Below are 21,117 nucleotides of genomic sequence, written 5' to 3' on the forward strand. Positions count from 1 at the left end.
AACTGAGCCTACGAGGGACAGATGGGGACAGAACCACCACCGGACCAAATGGGTACACAATGCCTACGGGGGATCGATGAGGACAGAACCATCACCGGACCAGACGGGTGCGTTGCGCACCCGTCTGGATTTGAAGAAGAGCCACAAGAGTGGCATTTTGGTGGGAGGTAAGGTTCCCCACCAAGCCCAAGAGCTGGTGGTTGGATTAAGTGGTACTAGAAGAAGAGAAAAGAGTATAAGTAAGAGGTTTTAAATTCAAAACTTTCTATTTATACTTTTTTCTTTAAAAAAAAAGACTTGTGCAAAAATCAATAAACTCAAATGAATGAGAGGATATACATGTACAATTTTAAAACCTGAGAGAGTAAAAATAATAATAATAAACGTATGCAAACCTAAAAGTTCGAGGCCTTTGTATCTCTAAAACAAAAAATTATACTCGAAGCATAAAAGGAGGAAAAAAAAATAAATAAGTTTTGCAGTCTAAACCCCCAAATCCCAACAGGAGACGTTTCCACACCCAACCTCTGTTTTCTCCTGCCAGTAATAACCGACATCGCGTCTGCGAATAATCGAATAAGTGCTTCAGTTTCCTCTTCAGCTATCTGTCTTGACATTTGGCAAAATCTGTGCTGGTCTCTTCTGGCATTATTGGTCTATACCGGTAGCTTCCATCGACTTGTTTCACGGCGGTTTGACAAGAAGAGGAGGTAGGTTATGCTATTACGTTATGTTCAACCTAATTTATAATTTTTGGTTTTTCACTGTTATAATCCGCTGTTGTCTATTATGCGAATTACTTTGTCGTGAGGTAGGTTATGTTATAATCCGCTGTTGTCTATTATGCGAATTACTTTGTCGTGTTTAAGCCAATTACTTCGTCGAATTCTGCAGCTGGTAAAAATTGAATGAAGATTTTTATTATTTCGTTTTGTAGTATAGGAACTAGGATTGGATTTCTAAAGAGTGCGAGGGTTTAAAGATTGGGGTATTGATGATAATTTCTTTCATAACAGGACAGTAATTACTTCTTTTTATCTTACAAAATACTGAATTGTCTGTCTTCTTGATGCGCAGCATATCACTATTAAAAGAAAAGAAATGGATATTGAAATAGATCACTATGTCGTATTGGGCCTGCCATCGGAGGAAGAAGGGGCAAGACTCAGTGAGAAAGAAATTTCAAAGGCATATCGATTGAAGGCGTTGGAGTTACATCCTGATAAGAGACCCGATGATCCAAATGCCCATGCTAATTTCCAAAAGCTGAAGACGTCATATGAGATTCTCAAGGATGAAAAAGCAAGGAAATTATTCGATGATTTGGTTCGTATAAGGAAAGAGAAGATTCAACGCCAATCCCAACAGGATACTAAGCGACGGAAAATGATGTCCGATCTCGAAGAAAGGGAACGAGCTGCCTTTGCTGTTGACCCTGAGTTGAGAGCTCGAGAAGAGGAGGATAGAATTGCTAGGAAGTTGAAAGATGAGATTGCCAGAATTCGTTCAATGTTCACTAACAAGGCATCTTCTGCTATGCCTACCCCTACCCCTACCCCTACCCCTCAAAAGGATACATCTAAATCGCCACAGAGAAATACTGGTGATGGAGGGAAAACTGTAGATAAAGGGAAGGTGCTTAAGGTGTCATGGGAAAAGGTCGGTGAAGATTATAGTGCTCATAGATTGAGGGAAATTTTTCAAGGGTTTGGTGAGGTTGAAGATGTGGTCATTAAGAGTTCTAAGAAGAAAGGTTCAGCCCTTGTTGTGATGGCTTCCAACGATGCAGCTGTGAGTATTTAAAAGCTTTTTAAATGAAAGTTAAGGATAGTCGTTCTTTTGTTCTAACCAATTTCCATTTTGCAGGTTGCTGCTGTAGGAAATGTCTTAGGCAGTTTATCCAATCCGTTACTAGTTTTGCCGCTTAAACCAGCTCAAACTACTCCTATATTCTCTTGTGCCCAGGATGGTGTGGAACCTGATGAACCAAAACTCAATAATTTAGTGGGTGCTGGATATCAGGCCTTTGAAGATTCAGTGCTAGACAAATTGAGAAAGGTTTGATAATTTTTTATAATATTATTGATCATATTTGGTATAAATAAATTGTTATGATCTTATATTTCTTTTGATACTGTTTTTCTTCCCCTTTCTTTTCTACTTGTTAGCCCTATAATTTGAATTTAGGAAATTTGTAACCTCACAGAATTTTGCTATGAAAGGCTATAACATGAAACTTGCCTAGTGAAGGGAGATGGCTATCACTTATTTAAATAGCTTTTGGGTGTTAGTGTCATGGATTTTGGTCCTGAGCATGATGCTTCTTTGTTCACCTTCGAATAGTCTTTGAAAGGAGTAATTGTTCTTGGCAGTTCCATAACAGTAAAAATTCTCTAGCTGCTAATTAATTGTGTATGTTTGTTACCGGTTAGTATGTTGTCTATGTGAAGTCGTGCAACTAGGAATGGGAGCTCATCTAATTTTTTGTTTGCTAGTGTTGTCGTGTTTAATTTTATCGATTAATTGAGGAAATGACTTCATCTTCAGTAGATAACACTGTAGGAACATAGGATTCTAACTTTTGATGTTGACAAGCTACTTCTAAGAAGGTTTCTTAAGAGCCAACAAGTTGGCTCAGTTAACAAGGACGGGCCACTTCCTTTCAAAAGGTTGTGCGTTCGAATCCCACTGCTAATGTGAGGCTTGTGTTGATGGAGATCTGTAAAAACCTCTGTAAGCGATCTATGGTCTCAGAAGTACGTCCTGACCCGTGGTGTTGACCGAAACCGAACCCACCCAAACTTTTTCTTAAAAAGGGGAAGGTTTCTTAAGAATTAGATCGAAAAGTTGGGTGCTTTTATGGTTTAGAGTACTTATATGTTAGGGAAACTTATGACCTTAAGGAAATTCTTGGCTGTCAGGGATGTGAAGTTGGCTGATATTTGGGTAATTAACTTCATAGGCTTTCACAGGAATGAATGACATAAAAATGCAATTATTATTTTCCTTTATTTTTCATTAGTGTGAATTGCTTTATCTTCTTCTTTCTTGATGTACCGTTTTATGGTGTTGTGTCATGTATGCTTATATCTGTTTTGTGTTCTGCAAGCGACCGCTGTTAAACAAATTCAAGAAAGTATAATAAAAATGAACAAGAGTAGAATAGCAATAGGAAAAGGTTCTTGCGTCTGTACTGGTCATTTTCATCAATTTGTTCTTTGAACGTTAGAATGCTGAATTTCCTTATCAAATTGGGATAAGAAAGATAGTTGGATGACTTGATAATTGGTGTTTTTGATGTTTGGATGATTTCTGATGATGTTCCACGGAGGACAGGCTGCTCAGAAGCAGAAGTAACTGGTAAGAAGAAGAATTGGAGTTTCAAAGCCATCATGGTTTATGTTCTTCGAGTGGTCAACATCCAGTGACTGCTTCTCATAATTGTTGAGATCGTGAGCTCTAATTTCACTCCCTAACCAGCTTGCGGACTCTGTAACAGAAAGAAAGGAGCAAAATTATGTTCGGCCGTGGTAGATACACGTTCATAGGACATGACTATAAGATCCATGTAATTTTCCGTACTTGGACATATATTCTGTTTGCATTGTTCATACGGATGGGTAGGCATTTGACATACCAATCGCAGCTTTGGAGTTTGTATTCTTCTCAAGTGTCGGTTGCGCTCGCTATGTTTTCAGGGCTATAAGCTCACAAGTTTGTGCGCCGGCGATGAATGAGCCTAATTGACACATTTTTGGGACTGGACGGACCTGTGGAAAAAGAAAGAATGGGTGGGAACTCTTTCTTCCTTCTCTACAGAACAGGCATTCTATGAAAGCTTCTTGAGCAATTTGTCATGGAAAACATGAAGATTATCCAGATTAGAGACATGTAACTTTCACAGTTATAGAGTAGATGTGTATAAATGATTGATATTGTTCGAATGTAAATCAATCTGTCAATCTAATTCTCGTTGTCATTAAATTTTAGATACACTATCAGAAAAATGAATATGAATTTTGCCCTCCTCCGATTGCTTAGAATGATCTCAGTCGCGTCGAAGTTCTGAAAAAGAAATGGAAAACTGACATTTTCTGATTGTAATGTAAATTTGAGTCGCATTTTTATGAATTAATCTAAAAGCTTTCTGTCTTTTGATAAATGCCCTTTAGTCATCTTTGTTTCACACTGTTGCCGCGACAAACCAATCATTGCCTTCTGTTTGTTGTGAGGAAACCGATGATTACTAGCCCTCCTAATTTTTGCCAAAGTTGGTGAATTAAGAAGTTTTTTCTTTTTCTTCTTCTTCTTTTTGGTTTATTTATCTTCAAACGAAAGATAGAGCTGTTGCTCTATGGCGCTTATAACCAGGGGACAAAGTTTAAGAAGTGGTTAAGGTTTTGTTTGATAATTCAGTTCAGCTTTTAATTTAATAAATTTAGATCTTAACATATATAATCAGAAATTGAACATTTGAATTAATTAAATGGTACTGAATTTTCTAGACAAAATTTGCTCTTAAAATTAAATAATAAACTATTTATTTATCACTGAATATGATATGCACTCAAATGCATTAGGTTTAATATTTACCAATTCAATATTAATGGATTCAGATTTCAGATTTCAAACTTCAATTTTTCAGATTTCTGTTTTATCAAAGGCACCCTAGGCTTCGTTTGGGAGCGGAGGATTTGGACAGAAAAGAAAGGAAAAAAAGAGAAAGTTAAGTTTTCCTTCATTTGTTAGTTTTTAGTAAGAAAGAAAAGAAAGAAAATGGAGGGATTTTAAGAGGATAAATAGTAACCAAAACTTTACCTTCCAAATTAAAAGGAAATGGGAAGAAAGTTTAAGAAAGCTTGTCAAATTTTTTTTTTAAAAGCCTCCTTAGAAGGGTCTTGAATAAATATTTAGCGATTTTCATATCCAAAATCATTCCACTAATTTTATAACTTCCAAACAACATAACAATCTCTTTTCTTCTCTCGTAGCTTAATTAAGTATTCCCTTCTGCTCTTTTCTATCCTAAACTCCCAAACTAAGCCTAAAATTTTTAGAGGACTGTCCTTGAAAACCATGAGAGCTAAAAGTCGGTTCCAATTCGGCTGATAAACCAGTTTCTCTTCGCCCGTACCTGTCTGATTCTAACCCTCTGATAAAGCAGAAAAAGGCCTACAAAACCCAATTCCCTCTCTCTCTCTCTCTCCCTCTCTCCCAAACAGAGCCTCCTCGTCGTCTTCGTCGTCGTCGGCTCTGCATCGCTCCCCCGCCCCCTTCCCTTTCCTTCTTTTCTCCCCATTTAAGATTTTTCTTCTTTAGTTTAACATATCTGAACTGATACATAGATAAACAAGAAAGGAAGAAAATTTATTTATTCCTCTTCTGGAAAAGCAGAGGTAGAAGAAAAGAAGATGGCGAATATTAATAGCAATGCGAATGGAAGTTGGCAGGCGCAGGAGGAAGGTTTCACGGAGATCTGCGGATTGCTGGAGCAGCAAATTTCTCCGACTTCCGATAAGTCTAAGATTTGGCAGCAACTCCAGCACTATTCTCAGTTTCCTGATTTCAATAATTACCTCGCTTTCATTTTCGCTCGTGCTCAGGTCTTCTATTTTCTCTCCTCTTTCTGCCTCTCTTGCTTTCCTTATAGTATCTATTTATTTTGAGCACTCAAGCAACACTCCTTATCCTTCTTGTGGTGGCTCCATAGCCCTTTTTCTGTTGGGTCCTGGAGTACTGGTAGTAGTTACTTTTAAGAGTTTTAAATTAATTCCTTGAGCTTTCGATCAGTCTGTTATTACGTCACTTGTTGGCTACCTGTGTTTGATTTGGAAGATGGCTTACGGCCTGCTGATCCTTGTATGTGGGATTTGTTTGAGTCAGTTGTTTCCAATTCGTTTCTGTTAGTAGCAAGTAGTATTTGAGCAAAGTTCACAGATTTTCTAACCGGTACTGTCTGACTGAATTTATTGCGAGTCCTAGTCAGTGAAATGCAGGATTAATTCGATATTAGCCAAGAGTTCGACATTTATAGTTAACGTTTCATTTGAAAGTTAGTGTCATGTTTGTTTGTGTAGACTGGCAGTGATAAATGCTTTTGCTACGTTAGATTTGTTATCTAAAGAGGCTAACATTACAGCAAAGAGTCGGAAGAGTAGTCCTTCGGATGCATTTTGAAGTCTTCAATTACTGCTTGGAATTGTAAATCTTGGTTAGTCCATCACTATAAAAAGCTAGATGGGTGTTTGTCACAGGGAAAATCAGTGGATGTCAGGCAAGCTGCTGGGTTGCTTCTAAAGAATAACCTCAGGACTACATTTAATACCATGCCGTCAGCAAATCAGCAGTACATCAAAACAGAATTGCTACCTTGTTTAGGGGCTGCTGATAGGCACATCAGGTCTACAGCCGGAACAATCATTAGTGTACTAGTTCAGATTGGTGGAGTTGCTGGCTGGCCTGAGTTGCTTCATGCCCTGGTAAAGTGTTTGGATAGTAATGATCTGAATCACATGGATGGTGCCATGGATGCTTTGTCCAAGGTAACTCTACCCTTCTCGTGCACCCAGTTTACAAAGCTGTTAAACACAGGAGTATGCATTCTTTTTCTATTGAGTCTTATGCATCTAGTTCTGGATTTCTTTTTCTGATGGTTATGGTGATATGTGTGCCTTGAAAACATAAGTTGTCTTTTCTATAAATTATGGTGTAACATATGGGCTTTACTCAGATTTGTGAGGATATACCCCAAGTACTGGATTCTGATATTGCTGGATTATCTGAACGGCCCATTAATGTTTTCCTTCCAAGGTTTCTCCAGGTAGCCTTCTGTTTTCCCCCTTTACTCTTTTCTCCCACCATCTTTCCCCCAGCTCTTTAGAAGGGTTGGCTAGCAACAAATTATGTGCTTTCTTTGCCTTGTCTTTGCACACTGAACTCACAAGATGTTTCTTCTTGTGCTTTGTCAGCTTTTCCAGTCTTCCAGTGCTTCTCTAAGAAAGCTTTCATTGAACTCTGTAAATCAATACATCATGCTAATGCCAACTGTGAGTACAAGGCAAACAGCTTTGAATTTTTAATCTTCTCATTCTTCATTCCTCAGCCATCTACATCTTAGTTGATTTTCAATTGTTACTCGCCTCAACTTTGCAGGTTTTGTATGTATCCATGGATAAATACTTGCAAGGTTTGTTTGTTCTTGCTAATGATCCTGCTCCGGAGGTTCGGAAGTTGGTAAGCACTTTTGGTGAATTGGTTCTGTGTTTGATGCTGTTGAAATATAATATATGCTGGGCTTTTATGCAATTATGATGACTTCACTGGCCTCACTTTTTTATTTTTCTTTTCCATTGGCTAAGAAACCGTTCATGTACATGTACTATGTTATCTTGTTTCCTCGAACCCTCCTGTGTTGATTTTTAGTAGTTATCATTTTTCTGATTTTGCTATTGTGTCATTTTTTGTGTTAATGCAGATTATGAACAATTGTGAACAAGTTTCAGTTGGACATGAGCATTTTTATCCTTGAACTCTTGATTAAATGACAATTTACTGTTTTACTGATTGACCTGACCACTTAGGGACCTTGTAACATCATTTTTTTTTTCACTTCAAGTACTTACTTTTCCTTTGTTCTGTTTGCTTTCTGCTGTTGCATTGGACAGGTTTGTTCTGCATTTGTTCAGCTGATTGATGTTCGTCCAGATTTTTTGGAGGTTATATTTCTTTCTACTCAATATCGTAATCTTTAGTTGATGTCCATGTTTTTACTGTTTCATTTGAAGTCATGTTAATTTTTGCTTATTTTAAATGCTCTATTGTTGGATCTATTTTGTTAATCCCTTAATGAATTTCTGCCATTTCTATCATGCTGCATCGATATTAATTAATGATGTGCTGCAGCCACATTTGAGGAATGTAATTGAGTATATGTTACAAGTCAACAAGGACCGTGATGATGAAGTGGCTCTTGAAGCTTGTGAATTTTGGTAAGTTTGAGCTCTCGTCCTCCCCTTCAAATGTTGACAAGTTTATGTAGTTTGTTTATTATAGCTGAGGTTGCTGGAAGACTATGCTGGATTATTGTGTCATTGAGCTCCTAACAGTTCAAATGTGTGCATTGTTGCGTTTGACTATATGAGTGGTATACAAGCCCTTTTGGCCAATTTCAAATTTGGTTGAGCGGTGTTGCCATGACTATTTAGTGATTGGATATCACTATTAAGCTAACTACATGGTGGATTAGTGGAAAAGAGAGTATGCTTTAGATCATATAATTTAGAGAGTGAAACTCTGGCAGGCTTTCTTGCTGAATGTAGCTACATTGATAATGGGATTAAGGACGTGCACTTGTTTTGGTTCCCTGACATGACATCAATCTAACTGTTCTTGATCTGGGATTTGGAGGATTTTTTATTGAATAAAGGTTTCAGGGACCATGAGTCTTATTCCATGTTTAGCTTTGAGTTCCTATGTTGCTTGTACTCACATAAATATGCTTCTTTAGGCTAAGTACCGTGCTGACCCTTTGTTGGGTAATAGAAAGTATGAAAATAGTAGCTTTTTCCACTGAGTAGAATTATGCAGATATTTTTTTCACAGTAATTACATGAAAAATTAAATGCTTCAAACAAAATTTTTGTTCTCTTGGGGATTAAACTGCATCCTTTTCGAATTTAAGATTATAACTTCATCTTTGCTGTGTAGTGCATGCCCACGGAACTTTTAAATTTACATATAATTGTCTCATTCATGCGAAAATCTCATGGAGCTTTTGACTTAACATATAATTGTCGCATTCATGTACAATGCTATGCATAAATTTAAAAGGTCCTAAACTAGGGCCTTGCTCATATTTCTATTCATTGCAGTGTTCTAATAATTACTTAGTTGTAGGTTATAACAAGAGTTTAAGTTGCTGTCTTGTGCTGGGTTTAACAAAAGAAGATTGATTATTGGTTTACATTTTTCCTTAACTCCTACGTTCATCATGCATACCAGGGGACAGACATGCTGATATGATTCAATCACATGCAACTTTCTTAGGTCTTGTGTTTATTTGCAAAATATAATAGCTTTGCTGGTGATTGACAGGTCAGCATATTGTGATGCCCAGTTGCCGCCTGACAACTTGAGGGATTTCTTGCCTCGGCTTCTTCCTGTATGGTCCTCTTTATTTGTTTCTGAGTTGAATCTAACTCACTGTGTTGTATGGAGAGGCAATCATGTTTGTGGCACACCGATATTGTGTTTGTAGGTTTTGCTATCGAATATGGCCTATGCTGATGATGATGAATCGCTAGTGGATGCTGAGGTTATATTGTTGTATTTATCTTGTCACTGATATTTTTGTCCATTTTGTTGTCATGCTCTTTTCCTAATTTCATAAGATATATGCAGGAAGATGGATCTCTTCCAGATCGAGAGCAGGTACTCTGTCATTTCATTTCACAACCAATGCAAAGACATGCTGCTACAACACCTTTACAGAATGTTTCTTATTAGAAAAATGTGACCTGCAGGATCTGAAGCCTCGTTTTCATGCATCACGCTTTCATGGATCGGAGGATGGAGAAGATGATGTAAGCATCTTGTTGATTTTCTGTCTTTTTCACATTCTTTGAAGGGGTTTCTCTAGGATAAAAATGAGCGTAAATGAATTTAGAATAGTACCATTTATGCATGAAGGACAAAACATTACCAGGCCATCTCTTGGTCTTGCCAACTATTTCTTTTGGTGTTTGAAGATCAAATTTTGGGCTGACACTGGGAAACCTTTGCATGTGAATTTTCTGGCAGTCTGACTTGCATGCTTTTGATCTTTTGGGTGGCATTTTCCTGGTGGAGAAGGGCTATCGGGGAAAAGGCTTGAATGAGATATGACTTTGTATTTCTTGTACTGTTGCGTTGCCTCTACCATCATGCGCCTTTTGTTTTTGCCTTGTAGTCCTGTATTTGAGAGTAATGTTTTTGGGGTGGTAATGGACTCCATCGAAGGGTTTCAAATAGATTCGACTAAACTGTCAAAGCATGATACTCGTGGTTTTTCTCATCTCAGGATGATGACACTGTGAACAGTTGGAATTTGCGAAAATGCAGTGCAGCTGCTCTGGATATTCTCTCTAATGTTTTTGGCGATGAGATTCTCCCCACTTTGATGCCTATTATTCAGGTAACTTGCCCATACATACCAAGCCTGCCTGTGTTTTTTGCATCTCTCTGGGTTGTAGTGTAGTTTTATACTTCCATTTTGCAGCTTGTTGCTCCCTTTGTCCTCTATTAGTTGTCACTCATTGGCTTTCCATATTATTAGTAAACATGGTTGGTTAGGAAAGGAATTGGGTGCTAATTCGTGTTTTATCCTTCATTCATAATATTTAAGGTTGAACCAAATGATGGGTTTGACATGCGGGACAACTTTGTTTTATGAAGTTCCACAACACCACACGTGTGCATGTTAACACTGCTTATTAAAAGGACTGCTCATGCATTTCATGCAGGCAGCTGCTGTAGATATGTACAGCGGGGCCCTTACATGCACTAAACAAGTAGCAAAGAAGAAGATTATGGAAAAAAAAAAAAGATTCCTTTACAAATTTAGTTAGTGACAAATATTTTGCTACAGACCATAAAGGAAATTATGACACTATTATTGGGATGGAGGCAGCATTTATTTCTTATGGCTTTGCCTAAAAATGGGACCTGATGGAGATCCTTCATTCATACTATTTGATGTTGTACTTTGGTGGATTGACACTTTGAGCCTTAACAAAGACAGAAGCACGAGTCCTCGCACACGCTCTCTCTCTCTCTCTCTCTCTCTGTGCTAGAGACATGATACTCTTGATTGTGCTTCAGATGAATTTTTTTTTTGTTGACTCTTTGCAGTCAAATTTGGGCAATACAGATGATGGAGCATGGAAAGAAAGGGAAGCTGCGGTTTTGGCTATTGGTGCCATAGCTGAGGGTTGCATTACTGGGCTCTACCCTCATCTGTCAGAGGTGTACATTGCCTTCATTTACTTGCCATCTATGGCTTAAAGTCTTGTGCAAAAAGCTAGTTATAAATTTTCTACATCACTTTCCTGTATGTGTTGCTTTCCTGCGCCCTTCTTAATGCATGGGTATTCCCAGGAGATGTCCTTGGTTGTTGCTTTACATTGTATTAATCATCTAGAACCTTCTGGAAGAACTCAATTTAGTCTGCGTGAAGTTGAAACTTTAAAAACCTTAATTGATGGTTGTCCAATTTCAGTTGAAGTAATTAAGGTCTGGTTTGATGTCACGTCTTCTTCTGTTTATAATGTAAAGAAGCGTTGGTTGACCAAACTGTTTACTTTGCTTTTCTGATAAAATCGTTTATGAAATAAGGACATAGTTATTGATTAGAAAAATGCATTTCCCAGGCACTTCAAAGTCATGGATGAATAGTATTTTGAAACCACTGACGGTTCAATCCTGACATGCATGAACCAACACATAATTTTAAACCGTTCTTCCTTCTTATCTTACTTCTCCTTAGTTAGTCAGCCTCCCATCTCCTTCTGTCTCACCCCATCTTTCTTCTTTCCTCTCCTTACCTTTTTCACTTGTCTCCTTGCTGTCTTCTCTCTCTTTTCATCTATCCCCTCTCCAAAAAACATTCGGACTACATTTTTGTGCTGGTTATCAAGAACAGAGGGACCTTTTAATGATTATCTCCTAGAATGGAGTACCATCATTTTTTTCTTCCCATCCAGTCCTTGAGGTAGAAAGCATGAGAAACTGAGGTTCCATTTCGTTTATTAAAAAACTTAAACAGAAATTCTGAAGAAAATGGAAGCTGTTTCGATTTGATTAACCCCTTTAAAAAATCTATAAAAATGTTAAGAGCCATGAAGTTCTGAGCCTTAGTCTGCTATTGGATTGTTCTAAAATTTCTCATAGTTTCTGGGCGCATTAGACACATTACCCTCCTGTGCAACTTAGTATTGGATCCACTTTTTGCTATTCTGTTGAGATGAATACAAGTGAGTTGGATGTTTACTGCAGCCGATAGTTGTCTTAATAATGGCTGACCTGCTATCAAGTGGCTCATTGAGCTTAAGCTTTATTATACTGTGCAGTAAAACTGCAGTATTGGTTACCTTTGTTTCAGTGCTTTGTATAAACAATGCAATATGTTATTTTACCATCTTGTAGTTTCCCTCACTAAAGGAAGGAATATGAACCAGATTCTTTGTTTTTTAATTCTTGCGGGGAAAAAGTATTTTTCCCTGAAAATAACGTGTAATTTTTTTTTGGCCCCCCTTTGCAGATTGTTGCATTTCTTATTCCTCTTTTAGATGACAAGTTCCCTTTGATACGAAGTATTTCCTGCTGGACACTTTCCCGTTTCAGCAAATATATTGTGCATGTAAGTGATCTTTAGCATTGGCGTATGCTGGTTTGACTTGTATTTTTTTTACATTTTGTCCTCATGTTGTAGTAAGAGGTGCTAGAGGATCGTGATTGAGCATTTTTTAAGAGGTGGTGATAGTTTAAGGTTGACTTCTAATCTTGTTCTCAAAACGTACAATGTCTCTAAGCAACACAGTAATGCATACAAGGAGATAAAAGGGACTGGCAGAAGCAGAGATTGGGCCCTAGGAAAAGCAGATTAAGGATCACTAGTATAGGGTTCAACTTCCATGCAATTTAAACCCAATTGGGACAGTATTTTGGGGCTTTTAATTTATATAAATCATGGGCATACAAGGAGTTGCCTTACCATGAAGGTCTCTCATGCCATCGATATGTAAGGCTGCTTATGATTAGCCATTTGAAAGGTCCTAGTAATTGGTGTAACTGTTTCTATCATCTGTAGTTACTCCGTATTGGATTTTGGGCAACCCTTCTTTGTGGCACTTGGGAAACTATCTGTGCTCCAAAAGCTTTCTTGACACACTAGGGAAACTATCCGTTAATCTCCTGAATGCTGTTGCACATACAACCATACTCAATTTGATGGAATGGTTTGATCTTGAAGGAGATCTTCTAAAATTTCAGGGTACTAGTCAGCAAGAAGGCCGTGAGAAATTCAGCAAAGTTCTTATGGGTCTTTTACGAAGAATACTGGACGACAACAAGCGGGTGCAGGAAGCTGCTTGTTCAGCCTTTGCCACATTGGAAGAGGTTTCCTTGATGAAAAATGTCTTTTCTTTGATTGTCATTGTCCTTAAGATTGATCTAGCTGAGAGCTTTCGTTTTTTTCAGGAGGCTGCAGAAGAGTTACCACCACTTTTGGATATCATTTTGCAGCATTTGATGTGTGCTTTTGCAAAATATCAGGTTTTATGTTATGTTATAATGGCATACATACTAATTTTCTTTAATTTGTTATGTTGCATTTTCGTATTTTTGGTGTTTTACAAGTCAATATTGGAGTTGGATCTGTTTATGCTTCTCTGACCTCTGTCTAATGTGTGCCTTGTCTTTTATTCAGAGGCGAAATCTTAGAATAGTATACGACGCAATTGGAACATTGGCAGATGCTGTTGGACGGGAATTAAATCAGGTAGGTTGGATGGAGCATGATGGTTATTAGTATGTCTGAATTCTTACCTTGGCAGACTTCGCATGTTTGTAATTGAACAGCATTTATTGAAGTAATCCGCATCTAATTGCACTTTATTGTGACTTCTGCAGCCCAAGTATCTTGAAATTTTTATGCCTCCATTAATTGCTAAGTGGCAGCAACTTTCAAATTCAGACAAAGATATTTTCCCCCTGCTTGAATGCTTCACATCAATTGCACAGGTATTCAATAGTTACTTTTTCACTACCTGAGTGCTTTTTCATATCCATATCTGAGAGGATATTTTATGGGTCATGAAACTGAAACCTTTGAGAAGTTGGATCCTATATATCTATACATGCTAAATATCTTGAGGTGCAAGAACCATGTTAAGGTAACTTATGCATGCTTTCGAATGTTAATTTTGTCTGCTGTTGATTACAAGATTATCTCTTGCTCTTATGGCCCATTTGCACATCAACTGTATTTGCTCTAGTGTTCAGTGTGAAGTGTGTTTTGAAGTTGGTGTGTTTTGTGTCTAAAGTGAGGAGGAGAAACATGGCAGATAGTTTTACTTTTTAATAGTGGCATTCTAGGAAAATTGCTTTACCTGTATTTTTAAATGGTAAAATCCCTTAAACCCCTTTGTGGGTTAGGGTCAAGAGTCAAGATGCATAATCCTCTAACAAATGTGCACTTAACCCATTACCTATTTGAGTAAACTGAAAATTTTAATTTTGCTGCTATGACTTACTGTCAAAAGTGAAAGTGAAAGCGACTCTTGATTTGCCCCAAGATCACCTGTTCTCCTTGTCACCATCAATTCTGAGTAAGCCCTGCTCTCTCCAAGTTTTTTGTTGTCTCTGCCATAATTCACCTCCACCATACCAGGCTACAGTCCAGAGATGGAGGTTGATGATATGGTCAAACTTTGCCGGTGGGGAAAATATTTGCAATATTTTAGTTTGTTGATTGCAATTTCGTTTCCTTGAGATAAATTTTGGAATGGATCACTTGATGGTTCGTATTGACATTTTAAAGCATTTAGTTTGGAGTGAATTTTCATTGATTTGTGATGATTTGCGGTTGTTGAAGGTAGGGTTTTGCTCATTGGTGGTAGTGTTTTTAAGCACAATGTTGAGGCTGAAATATTTGAGTAAAAGTTTGGGTGTATAGGCGTTTTTCTTGGTAAAATCCACCACATTTGGGAAGGAGTGGGGAATTAAAATAAGTGGCACCGTCTGCTGCTGCTGCATTGCTTTATTGGCCATGGCTGCAACTGCTGTTGCTTCCTTTTGTTCTTCTTTGGAAGTAGTAGAAAATGAAAGGAGAATAGAAGGATTGAGAAAAATTGGAAAGTAAGAGACTTTTTTTGGGGCAAATGTACCTTTTGGACGAGTCCTGAGTGTCAACAAGGGATTATAGTATTTTTTACTGGTTGTCAAATGGCAAAGATGCTTTTTCTGAATGAAATATTGATTTCTTGGCAATAATGCATTAAATTGAGAGATTTGAAGATGGAGGGGTTATTGAAAGAATGCTTGGGTGAGGTGCAAATGAGGCATAGTTGTTACTTGGAAGGTTCTTTTCATGATTAATCCTTCTACTATCTGTACAGGAGTTATTGTTTCAGGAATGTTGTTTGCAGTATAATGTTGGAGAGTCTCCGAATACAATGAATATGACTTTAGCAAAGCCGCTGTATGACTAACTCTGGTCCTTGTAGACTTCATATGTGGAAGGCTGAATGCAACCTTTTAAGAATTCTCTTTCCCCAGCCTACTTTACGGGTTGCAGTGAAACCCATTTTGAGCTGAATAAATAATGCAATATGCACATCAGAGCTACATATTTAAGTAATGAAGATGTAAAGAAGCATTGAGTTCCTCCTTTGTTTTGAAACAACTGCTTTCTCTGTTTTCAGGCACTGGGCTCTGGATTTTCGCAATTTGCTCATCCTGTATTTCAGAGGTGCATAAACATCATCCAGACTCAACAGTTGGCAAAGGTTTTACTAAATATGATATCCTTGTTTTCTTGACATAACTGTATTCAGAATCAAGTGGTTTATGATGCTTCTACATGTTGCATTTTCTGGTCTTTATCATGTGTTTTTTCTACCTTTTACGTTTTGTCACTTTTACGTTTTATATGGTCTTTATCATGTCACTTGTCAGATTACTTTTTGTTTTATTTGTAACAAGAGGCATTCTAACACGTGTGAGAAGATTTGCAATTTTAAAAAGTGACACACATTTTGTGCTATGCTATCTTTGTAGCTTTCTCACGATTTTTTACCATTATGTGATTTGGAATAATAAACTAATGTTCCATCTTAATTCATTCTTTAAGTTCTTTTCTATATGGTTTTGTCTTTTGGGCTTTTCACTCTTCTGTGGGATAACTTTTCCAATTAATTCAAATGGTTTCCTAGTCTGTGTGTTTACTTGGTTTTTTTTTTCTCCCCTGCTACTGTATTCATGCTTTCTGTAATTCCGTTTATCGAAAAAGATGACTGGGTTTGCAAATTAAAAAGAAATTCTTGAATGTATCATATTATTATCATGTGGTATGTCACGCTGTTGATCTCTATCTACTTTAAACCACAATTTTGTGCTTTTATGTTGCATATAGAGCAATTTGTACCATTGAAAGTTGAATTCTTAATTATCCAGCCACACTTCTTTGGCACACTTATATTTGAGATATTGAATTGCAGGTTGATCCTGTTGCAGCTGGGGTCCAGTATGATAAAGAGTTTATCGTCTGTTCTTTGGATCTTCTCTCTGGACTTGCAGAAGGTCTTGGCAGTGGAATAGAAAGTTTGGTGCGTCAATTCTCCAGGCATTATATGCGTCTGTTAATGCACCTACTTCAAATGCATTCTGTTAGGATGTTATCCTGGTTGACAAAATATTATGTTTGTACTTTTCCGAAATTTTTGCTGACCTCCTGTGGTGTTGGGTCAATGAATGAAAATATTTGTATAATACAAAGCCATTTTTTATGTTTAAATCTGAAATTGTCCAAAAAAATTTTTAATCTTCTTCTTCTTGATATGGATCTTGTTTGTTGGGAAAAAGAAAGATCAATGAAATAGAGAGGCCTCAGATATGATGGCAGCTTTTAGAATGTTGAATTTGTGCATGGGATACTCACCAATCATCAAAATTACTACACTCATCTTCAGGAACATTGACTTTTGTAGTCCAGGTTTTTCTCTTGGTTATAGATATTTATGGATTCTATCGAAGCTCATTTATTTAATAAGGTGTGAGTTGATGTATGGTTTCAATAGACTATTTTGCATTTTTATGGGCTAAGGAAGCATTTCAAGTTGCTAACTTCTATGGTACATTGGACTAAACCTCCCAGCATTTTGTTGTCCTCACTGATAATTGGTTTTATACACACATAAATATATTGGTCTAGCGTTTCCCTTCCAGCCAGGCTGTTTGTGTGTGTCTCTTTTCTACATGCATTTAATGATAGAATTCTTTGCCAATCCACTGTTTAGCATGATAAGGGAAATCTCGGGACAAAATGTTGTATAATTTCTCAGTTTGTACCCTGCATTGGAACTTTTACTTGTAGGTCTCACAAAGTAATTTGAGGGACTTACTTCTGCAATGCTGCATGGATGATGCTTCTGATGTTCGACAGAGTGCTTTTGCATTGCTTGGTGATCTAGCACGGGTGGGTTGAGAATTATGACTTTGTAGCTTAAACCTATTATGATCAAACTTACTTTTAGTTCCTGAGTTCATATACAGTCTGATACATTTATGTCATTTCTACTAGGTTTGTCCTATTCATTTGCATTCCCGGCTGTCCGAATATCTTGATATTGCAGCTAAGCAACTGGTAAGTGGGTAATCATCTGCCTATCCTTGTCATCATTTTTGATAATTTCAATCTCTTCTCACTTGCAAGTTTTGATATGCAGAGCACCCCTAATCTGAAGGAAAATGTGTCAGTAGCCAACAATGCATGTTGGGCAATTGGAGAATTAGCCATCAAGGTAGATTGATGTCCTTTTAAAGCCTTAGAAACGGGTTTATGGCTTAAATTCTATGAGTTAGATTTTCGAAGGAAGGCAAATGCATTATTTGTTGCTTGAATTTGTAAATCTGTAGCCTTTAGTTGGGGGCCTTTTTTTTCTCTCAAATTCTGGGATTGCGCCGTCTAAGTAATTCTAAAAGTTTGCTGCGCTTTAAGTCTACCCAATGTATTGCTGACGATAGCATTTAGTTACTAACACTGAAGGGGCTGATGGGTCTGTATTTATCTTTAGGATGGCATTTATTTGAATTTAAGGAATTAAGGTAAGAGCTATGCTCTTCTTGTCTAGAGTATTTCACGGTAAGAAAGGCAACAATATCTTTGGACGATCCAATGGTAGAGGAAATGTGAATTCACTGTGTGTATTATCTTCTTAGACTAAGTCTTATGGAGCTTTTGCTCTCTGTATATTTTGTTGAATAGGAAAATGCGATACACACACGTGTGTCTTTGGACAATCCAATGATAGGAGGAATTTCAATTGGGGAAATGTGAATTCACTGTATGCATTATCTTCTTAGTCAAGTCTCATGGAGCTTTGCTCTCGGTATATTTTGTTGAATGGGACATTTGACTCGCGCGCACACGTGTGTGTGTAGGCACACCATTTTTCTTAATTCAAGTTTGAAGTTTTTCTCAGTTATGCAACTTTTGGTGGTATCATTTAGGTGGTCATCTTGACTCTGCATTATGTGGAGAACTTTTATTCATTTTGGACTCTCTCGTTGCATGTTTTCTCTAAATGTACAAGTAAAATGGAAAATAAGGTACTGATTTAATTTGGTGGGCAGCTGTGTTTGATTATATGTTGAAAATTGTGTTTCAGGTTCAAAAGGATATGGCCTCTATAGTGATGACAGTTATAACATGCCTACTCCCAATACTTCAGCATGTAGAGGTGATTATGTTTCCTGTGTTTGTTGCATAATGTTAATTCTGTGCCTTTTGATTCTATTTGTCTTGTCCTTTTCTTCTTTGGGTACTTCTGTTTTATAAAGCTGATGCACATTTATTATGGAACATTTTGATTGAAACTTTTTATGCTTCAAAGGGCCTGAACAAATCACTCATCGAAAACAGTGCAATCACCCTTGGTCGTCTAGCTTGGGTCTGTCCGGAGCTTGTTTCACCACATATGGGGCATTTCATGCAGCATTGGTGCATTGCTTTGTCTGTGTAAGTTACTTGGCTTTACCACAAAGATTGATGCTGTTCTGTATCAGTTTTTCAGAACATCAGACGTGTGAATATGATACATGTTTGCATAAAAGGCGAAACACTGAAAAAGGAACCAAATTATTAGCAAATAAAGCAGTAATTTATTTACTCTTTGATCTTAAGGTTGCTGGTTCCTTGGGAAGTTTTAATAGCTTCAGATACATTGTCTATTCTTTATTATTTCATTATGTAGAGATGAGTGTTTGATTTACATGAGATTAATCTGTCAGTAATGCATCGAAGTTTTAGCTCACTTGATTTTTTGCAAGAACTAGTTGACTTAATAGAGTCAGAATTAACACGTAGAATTAGATCTTCATTTGTTGAAGAGATAACCAGTTGTCTTTGTACAACCTTGTATCCTTTCCTTGAGATTGTTGTCTACTATCCAAGTTGTTTGTCAATCAAGGAATGTTACATAGTGATTCCAGTGTTCGCTATGCAAGCAAAATACCCTTTTAACTGCTAAAAACACTTGACAGGATACGAGATGACGTGGAGAAGGAGGATGCCTTCCATGGTTTATGCGCAATGGTATGCATTTCCTTTTTCTTTTCTTTTTCCCAGGGAGATAGTTGGAGATGATATACATAATATTTAACTTGTTTTCCTTTGCTAACAGGTTAAAACAAATCCATCAGGGGCTTTAAGTTCACTTGTTTATATTTGCCAAGCCATTGCAAGTTGGCATGTAAGTTATATCTTGCTCGCTCAATTTCATCTATAAGTTATTAGGAGCAAAAAAGTTTCTGTGTCTTACCTAAGTTCTATGTGCAGGAAATTAGGAGTGAGGACTTGCACAACGAAGTGTGCCAGGTTTTGCAGGGATATAAACAAGTAAGTCACTAATTGTAGTATTTAGTCCCTAAAAAAATTAAGTGAAAATGGAAAAAGAAATCTTTTCTTGATTTTCATTTATTTTACAGCTGACACGCAATAAACTTAGTAATGAGATCTGGATTGCAGAAACTCTGGCTGATTGACTCTCTCTCTCTCTCTCTCTCTCTCTATCCCATTTTTTGGTGAACATGGTTTTGCATTATTTGTGCATGATTCTCTCTACATTATGGGATGATGTCCAATAAAGTGGTTTAAGTCATTCACTTGTCTTTCCCTTTTTCTGTGGTTGGCAGCTTATGCTTTGCCTTCTTGATCATCTATAGGAATTGCCTATCCTTCCCTCTCTTCTAGGCTGCTACTCCCCTTTTCACTTGTTTGAGAAAATATAGAACTATACAAAAAGGGGATTACATGTCTAAGCTTGAATTATCACAAGACTGGTCTTGTATATTCTTGCCTTTGAATTGTTGTTCAATTTGAAATTTCTGATATTTTCTGTTCTTAAATCTGCAATTTTTGTCCCCCAGATGCTCAACAATGGTGCATGGGAGCAATGCATGTCTAATTTAGAGCCCCACGTGAAGGAGAAGTTAGCAAAGTATGGAGTATAATAATCTTCCGAAAAATCTAACAGGGTATATCTTGTTTGTTTGGGCTCATCTCCATTGCATGATGATGCTTCAGAGTTGTACATCAACCTGCAGTTGCAATATTGTGAGTTCTGAGTATTATCTGATTGTGGAGGATTGTCATACATGCGTTTCTGTCTAAAGACCCGAGTCTGGGTCTTGTTTTCACGCATACTATTGAAGCATGAAGATATTTTATACTCTTCACAGCTTCTGAAGGATTTTCTTTGTCAAGCAATTTTCGATCGGAGGTAAAAGGGAGAAGCAGAGGTTGGAGAGGTAGGTTTGGTGTACAGGGATGTGCTTTTCAAGGTTTTAGATTCACTTGATCATTGTGAACAGAGCAGGGGATAAGTTATTTTTAGAAGTCAAAAACATTTTATTTTTCCTTGTTGGATTGAAGAGTGATGGTTGACTAAATGTTCTGGTCAATAGGGTCAGTGTGCTGAGTTCCACAAGATTTTGTTAGGAGCGGTATCATATTCATTTGTCATACTTGGAATTGTAGAACTGTAATATTTGTTCATTTTGAAGCTGAAGCTTATGCTGTTGCTGCTTCCTGGATTAGGAGAGTGGAAAAATAAGCATTGATGTCTCTCTCTGGATACCAAAGTTTCGAGTTGGATGCTTTTGGTGGTCAAATTGAATGTATTCCTCCTGTTAGCAGTCTGTTGTATCCAAAAAAAAAAAAAAAAGGTAGAATTCTCGAGTTATATATTTCAGGGAAGGAGAGTATTTTAATGCTTGGAAGATGCGGCGACGCACAATCAACTTAAAATTGACCTGTTGATTTAGTTTCACAAAAAGGTTTTTCTACTTAGAAGATTGCGTAAT

General features: G+C 37.3%; 2 protein-coding genes across 3 annotated transcripts; both read left to right on the forward strand.

Annotated features, from left to right (window-relative positions):
* The first annotated feature begins 510 nt into the window (after positions 1-510).
* On the forward strand, positions 511-3,984 carry LOC113781984 (dnaJ homolog subfamily C member 17). Its single transcript, XM_027327890.1, has 4 exons — positions 511-710; positions 1,078-1,791; positions 1,867-2,058; positions 3,337-3,984. The coding sequence occupies exons 2-4, from the start codon at positions 1,102-1,104 to the stop codon at positions 3,355-3,357; spliced, it is 903 nt and encodes a 300-aa protein (XP_027183691.1). The 5' UTR covers positions 511-710; positions 1,078-1,101; the 3' UTR covers positions 3,358-3,984.
* Positions 3,985-5,151: 1,167 nt separating this feature from the next.
* LOC113782770 (transportin-1) lies at positions 5,152-20,952 on the forward strand. 2 transcript variants are annotated; one of them, XR_003469856.1, is made up of 30 exons: positions 5,152-5,603; positions 6,255-6,542; positions 6,731-6,820; positions 6,969-7,046; positions 7,153-7,233; positions 7,665-7,715; positions 7,903-7,988; positions 9,094-9,160; positions 9,257-9,313; positions 9,400-9,429; positions 9,522-9,581; positions 10,058-10,171; positions 10,888-11,001; positions 12,296-12,394; positions 13,027-13,152; positions 13,234-13,308; positions 13,463-13,534; positions 13,666-13,776; positions 15,459-15,542; positions 16,254-16,361; positions 17,129-17,230; positions 17,336-17,398; positions 17,481-17,555; positions 18,423-18,494; positions 18,648-18,772; positions 19,297-19,348; positions 19,437-19,505; positions 19,592-19,651; positions 20,182-20,368; positions 20,494-20,952. XR_003469856.1 is itself a non-coding variant. In XM_027328687.1 (29 exons), exons 1-29 carry the CDS (start codon positions 5,412-5,414, stop codon positions 20,263-20,265), a joined length of 2,685 nt encoding a protein of 894 aa, XP_027184488.1. In that variant the 5' UTR covers positions 5,152-5,411; the 3' UTR covers positions 20,266-20,952. The 2 variants fall into 2 exon arrangements, 1 of the variants encoding a protein (XP_027184488.1); XM_027328687.1 differs by having other exon boundaries at positions 20,182-20,952.
* Positions 20,953-21,117: the final 165 nt, after the last annotated feature.

Source organism: Coffea eugenioides, chromosome 9 (assembly GCF_003713205.1).
Source record: "Coffea eugenioides isolate CCC68of chromosome 9, Ceug_1.0, whole genome shotgun sequence".
Lineage (NCBI taxonomy): Eukaryota > Viridiplantae > Streptophyta > Magnoliopsida > Gentianales > Rubiaceae > Coffea > Coffea eugenioides.

Coding starts and splice junctions, on each gene's coding strand:
- LOC113781984 (XM_027327890.1), top strand. CDS start 1,102: ATGGATATTGAAATAGATCACTATGTCGTATTGGGCCTGCCATCGGAG. Junction 1,792..1,866: donor TGGCTTCCAACGATGCAGCT/GTGAGTATTTAA, acceptor TCCATTTTGCAG/GTTGCTGCTGTAGGAAATGT. Junction 2,059..3,336: donor TGCTAGACAAATTGAGAAAG/GTTTGATAATTT, acceptor CACGGAGGACAG/GCTGCTCAGAAGCAGAAGTA.
- LOC113782770 (XM_027328687.1), top strand. CDS start 5,412: ATGGCGAATATTAATAGCAATGCGAATGGAAGTTGGCAGGCGCAGGAG. Junction 7,047..7,152: donor ACATCATGCTAATGCCAACT/GTGAGTACAAGG, acceptor TCAACTTTGCAG/GTTTTGTATGTATCCATGGA. Junction 9,430..9,521: donor CTCTTCCAGATCGAGAGCAG/GTACTCTGTCAT, acceptor TGTGACCTGCAG/GATCTGAAGCCTCGTTTTCA.